This window comes from Dipodomys spectabilis, unplaced genomic scaffold, assembly GCF_019054845.1.
Source record: "Dipodomys spectabilis isolate Male_0828 unplaced genomic scaffold, ASM1905484v1 ptg000069l, whole genome shotgun sequence".
Classification (NCBI taxonomy): domain Eukaryota; kingdom Metazoa; phylum Chordata; class Mammalia; order Rodentia; family Heteromyidae; genus Dipodomys; species Dipodomys spectabilis.
The window spans coordinates 3,145,788-3,151,787 of NW_024870746.1; the positions used below are offsets into that span (position 1 = coordinate 3,145,788).

General features: G+C 40.5%; 1 protein-coding gene across 1 annotated transcript; it reads left to right on the plus strand.

Moving 5' to 3' along the window:
• Positions 1 to 3,440: 3,440 nt before the first annotated feature.
• Positions 3,441 to 4,394, plus strand: LOC122109720 (olfactory receptor 6N2). Its single transcript, XM_042682296.1, has one exon. The coding sequence runs from the start codon at positions 3,441 to 3,443 to the stop codon at positions 4,392 to 4,394; it is 954 nt and encodes a 317-aa protein (XP_042538230.1).
• The last annotated feature ends 1,606 nt before the right edge of the window (positions 4,395 to 6,000 follow it).

A 6,000-nucleotide genomic window follows, 5' to 3' on the forward strand; every position in this document is an offset into this window, starting at 1 on the left:
AAATATATATTAAGAAAATAAATGTACTCACTATCTTATTAGATAACTGTAACCCTTGTACATCACCTTGACAATAAAATTAAAATTAAGAAAAAGAAATACAGGCTAACAAAATGTCAAAAGAGTATAGTTAGCATAGCTTTTGTATTGTATCTCAGCTCTCACTGTACACAGGTATGATAAAAATATAGATTAAAAAATAAGTAAAGAATTCTGCCTGAGAACACATAGGTAATGAGTTGCAGTCAGTCTGGAGTGCATGCTTTTACAGATGTATCATTCTGGGGCTTTGTGACCTTTCTTACAGAAAGGTCACTGTAGCTCTTAGAAATGATGATTATACAGCCTGTATCAGCCTGGTTCAAAATGCAGGCATAAGAATGGGTGTGGCTTTGGGCTCATTATTAAGTGTTGTATACTTATGTTTCCTCTGGTGTGAGTGGAATAGTCAACCCATGCATTGTTGTTCACAGTTTAGATGCTTAGTGAAAGCCCAATGAATGGTGTTTCGTTGGAGCAATGAGTCAAAGGAAGATTTTCATGGTCTGCTATCCATGCTTTGGTTCAGTACAGGAAACTCTTATCACTGAAGCTTCCTTATCACTGATAACTCGTTCTAGGAGGGAGGAAATTAGGCCACGTCTGCCTGTTAAGAAGCTACAAGAAATGAGAAGGAAATGTGGCAAAAAAGGGTGATGAGGACAGGGGTATTGAAAGTACCTGCCTAGTGAGTATGAGACCTTGAGTTCAAACCCCAGTACTGAAAAAAAATATGTGACGAAATAGTCTGCACTCTATGAGCCTACCTGAACAAATCCAACCTAGCTCCAAGTGCCTTCCCAGGAGCTCAGACTGAACTATTTAATTCCCACCTGTCCTTGGGGTGTAAGGGTGTCTCTCTTCCCTTGCATCTTGTCACCTCACATCATTAGTGTTAGCTCTAGGGACTCTGCCTATGGGGACAGTACTCACTGAGGAGGAGAAAAGACTCCTAGACTTAATCTTCCTCCCCCACCACACACTGAACCTGGCATGACAGAAGCAGATGATAGTCAGGACTTGTTTGGTGATCTGAAAGGTAAGATTTGAAATGAGTTTGAAAGCAGGTCCTATTTAGAGAGTTATATCTATAAAGAGATGACTTAAATAAGTATGTTGTAGAATATTCAGTGTTAAGAATTTAAGAGTAACAGGCCTAAAAAGATTTTAGATCTAAGATCCAGCCTGTTTAATATTCAAATCCTCTTCTTCCTCTTACCTCCCCTTTGGTTTACTGTCTTTTTTACATTAGGTATATAATATAATATATAAAAGAATATGTATATATGTACATATACATTTTTATCTATTTTTATAAATCCTAATCTAAGCCTAACTACAAACCTAGCTTAAACCTAACCCACAATTTAATCCTAACCTTAGGTCCTGGCACTCAAACTAACCCTAACTCTAATCCTAATACTAACCGTAATCCTAATCCCAATCCTAACCCTGACCCTAGCTCTAACAGCTAGGTGGTCAATCTTAACCCTAGTGCTAGGCTAATACTAACCCAAACCCTAATGCTAACCCTAAAACTAACCCTAACATATACTCTAAACCTCTCTGTAAATTAAAAAAATAAATAAGGAGCTCAGATACATATAATTAAAATTTCAGATTATTACCAATGTTTTAATGATTTTTATTTGAAAAATGCTAAAAACAAAACAGAGGGGTTATAGTTACATAAGTCAGGCAAAGAGTTTCATAATAAACTATACTATAAACTTATGGGTGAGATGGGTTGGGAAAACTGGGAGAGAGGGAGGGAGAGGGTGACATTTTCCTAAAGGATATGTATTCTTTTCCTGACTTACGTATCATTTTTAGATTGCACTTGAGAACAATTAAAATATGCCATGGATTGTGGCATAAAATCTAACCAAGTCATCTGTATATTCCTTGCATGCATTTATCTAGCTGTTTACCTTTTTCAGAGGAACTTTGCTTATTACCACAGTAATGTGGAGTCTGCATTCTCTTACCGAAGTCTTCTAGTCTTCACATCAGCAGCTTCCACAAGGCACATTTACACATGAAGTTCTGAGTTTGATGTCAGAAGAGTTAAAATTTCAACTCTGTTAATAATTCACAACTGATCGTGTTGTTCATTTATAAACATACCCTACATCTTCTAAGATGTATTTCCAAGTCATTGGCTGAGCTTTACGTTTTCACTCTCTATACAGGGGAGCATGTATCTGATCCTAAGGCTGCTTGATGCTCAGGGCATGAAGATTTTGTTTGCAGTGTGCTTTAACAGTCTTGGACAAACCAGCTCAAGGACTTCTTCACTGCAGGAATTCTTTTCTTTTTGGTCGGTCGTAGGGCTTGAACTCGGGGCCTGGGTGCTATCTCTCAGCTCTTCAGCTCAAGGCAAGAGCTCTACCACTTGAGCCACAGTGCCACTTCTGGTTTTCTGAGTGGTTTATTGGAGATAAGAGTCACACAGAGTTTCCTGCCTGGGATGGCTTTGAACCTTGATCCTCAGACCTCAGCCTCCTGAGTAGCTAGGATTACAGGTGTGAGCCACCGATGCCTGGCAAAACTCTTTTCAGTTACTCTGCTTTGACAAATGAGACCCTTGCTTGGCACCTTGCATTCACATTATATCAAGATGTCCAATGGATGTGTGCACCCTCTAATGAGGCTGTAAGGTTTTCTAGTGGTAGAGATTGTTCATAAGTATATCATTTTAAATGATGTCTGACATGTATTTGGTTAGTAATATTTACACAAATGAGCTCAGCAGAAAGAAGACTTTCTACAACATTACTCTTAGGTACAAAACTCATTCTTTAGACTTGATTTAAAAAAAGCCTTTGAGGGGGAAGGAAGTGGGGGAGGGGAAGGAAAGTGGGAGAAAATGGGAGGGGGTGACAATGTTGGACAATAAATGTATTTGTTAACCTTACTTATGTATCTGTAACCCCTCTGTACATCACCTTCATAATAAAATTAAGTGTGAAAAAGAAAAGAAAAGGCAGATGACTTATGACTTAGAAAGGGGATAAAACGTTTGGAGAGAGTTTCATAGGCACAGACAGAACAGAGTTAAATTGCACAAATTCAAATTGTGTTTCCATAACATAGTGTCTAGATGAAATGGACACGTGCCATCATCTCTCCATTCTCTATGTTCCTGAGTTTGATCTTTTTTCCAGATGAAAGTAGTAATCATCTTATTGGATGTATTTAGATCAGGGGAAATAACTACTGTTGTTTTTAGAGCAGCATAAAAAGTAGCTGCAATAGAAATAGTAATGAGCTGCTAGTTTTTAGTTTTATGAAAAAGAGAGAGGGGAAGGGAAAGGGAGGGAGAGAAAAAGTTCTGATTTAGGTTCAATAGCTTCCTTACTCAAGCTCTCCCCACTTTTTCTTGACTATGCCAGCCTTCCATGGAGCCCCACAACCACTCCAGCCTGACTGATTTTGTGCTCCTTGGCTTCCCCAGCGTGGGACATGTCAGGGGCTGGCTTTTTGTCCTGCTGCTGCTGGCTTACCTGTTCACCATAGGTGGCAACACACTCATCTTCTTGGTCATTCGACTGGACCCAGCACTTCACAAACCCATGTACCACTTTGTCAGCGTTCTCTCCTTCTTGGAGCTGTGGTACACCGCCACCACCATCCCCAAGATGTTAGCAAATCTGCTCAGTGAGAAGAAAACCATTTCTTTTGCAGGTTGCCTGCTGCAGACCTACTTCTTCCATTCCCTGGGGGCCTCTGAATGTTACCTTCTTACAGCCATGGCCTATGACCGATACTTGGCTATTTGTCGGCCTCTCCACTACCCTGCAATCATGACCTCAACGCTCTGTGCCAAGATGGCCGCTGGCTGTTGGACCTGTGGCTTTCTGTGTCCCATTTCTGAGGTGATCCTGGTCTCTCAGCTCCCCTTCTGCGACTACAATGAAATCCAACATATCTTCTGTGACTTTCCACCTCTTTTGAGCCTGGCGTGCAAGGACACATCTACGAACGTTTTGGTGGACTTCACTGTCAATGCCTTCATCATCCTTGTCACCTTCCTCTTCATCATGGTTTCTTATGGGAGAATCATCGGGGCAGTGCTGAAGATCAAAACCGCGGCAGGAAGAAAGAAGGCTTTTTCTACCTGCGCCTCCCATCTCACAGTGGTGCTCATCTTCTTTGGGAGCATCATCTTCATGTACGTTCGGCTAAAGAAGAGCTACTCCCTGACCCTGGACCGGACACTTGCTGTAGTCTACTCAGTGCTAACACCACTGGCCAATCCCATTATCTACAGTCTTCGAAACAAGGAACTCATTAAGGCCATTAAGCGGACCATCTTCAGGAAGGGGGAGAAGGCTTGCCCCACTCACCACTGACTTACTACTGAGGACCTTCGTTGTTTTCACCTTGTAAAAGCTCTACATGCCTTTGGCCAGACCTTGAATAATCTTCCCATTGTAACAGGTGCTCTGGATCACCCCTCTCCCACCTTGGCAGACTTGTTTATTTCCCTAATTTTTTATTTCTTGCATCTTTAGCCTTTCTATCAATGCTGGCAACATTTAAGAACATCTTTATATTCCTCTTCTTTTTGTTGTTGTTGTTTGTTTGTTTGTTTGTTTTTAGAGGATGTACATTTCTATTCGTTTACCAGTAAATTTCTTTGCTTTTTTTCTAATAAACTTCCCCACATAGCCAGCCTATCTTTTCAGCCCATTGCAATATGGATTTTGCCAGAGCCTGCTGGCAACAAAAGGGAATCTTGAATTAGGCGGCGAGGACGGAAAAATAAAGACATAAGACAAAGGATGGGGTCGGGAGGTCTGCAGCTCAAGACTGCAGCACCGTTTATTTTTAACTTTCCCTACTATATACTATTAGAAGTCAAGAGGTAACATAAGGTTACAATACTCCAGAAAAACAAGGAAAATTTCAGTAAAAACAGAGTGCAGTAAAAACAAGACAAGGTCAACTGGTAGAAAGTAAAACAAACTGTGCAGACATAGCAAAGCAATCCCGGGCACCTGGTGTTTTTTAAGTAAGCCAGCTCCTTGTACATGCCTTCAAGTGAGCACAGGGGTCTAGATGACCTTAGAGCTTTACTGTCGGCTCCCAACAGGATTTGTCTCAGAACTTTGAATATTTTAATATTTTTCCCAAGATTTGCAATGACCTCCATGATGCCAAATGCATTGTATCTTTCTTTTTTAGAACAGAAGGGAGATTTCATTGTGACATTTCCACATGTGTATGCAAAGTATGTCAATCAAACTCACCCCTCTGTTACTTTCCTTTACCCTTCCTAAAACAATTTCAATAGGTTTTATCTATTTTGATACATGATAATAAAATGCTTTTACCATAAGAATCTCATTTACCTTCTCAGTCTGCTTTTCCCCGCACACTGGTATCATTCCCCCAACAGAGTTTGTTTTCCTTTCCCCATCAATCTTCTTTTCTTTTAGTGTATATTAATTGCACTCATTGTTTTACCATATTTTACACATGTATACATCTTTCTATCTCTGTCTCTGACCGATAAAAAGAGCCATCATAGATATCTCTATCAATAAACAGAGATCGGGATTTTCTTTCACCTGTTCTCAATCTCCTGTTGGTAAACTTTTTTTTTGGTCGGTCTTGGGGCTTGAACTCTGGGCTTGGTCACTGTCCATGCACTCTTCAGCTCAAGGCTAGTGCTCTACCGCTTGAACCACAGCACCACTTCCAGTTTTTGAGTGGTTTGTTAGGGATAAGAGTCTCATGGAGTCTCCTGCCTGGGCTGGCTTTGAACCATGATCCTCAGTTCTCAGCCTCCTGAATAGCTAGGATTACAGGTGTGAGCCACCAGTGCCCAGCGGTAAACTTCTTTCATTGAGATTTTTTTGTGCCACTTTCATACACAATTGAAATGTATTTGTCATCCTTTCTTGAAATCTTAACAGATGTGACCACTCCTTAGTTCTTAAAGATGTGTTTCTT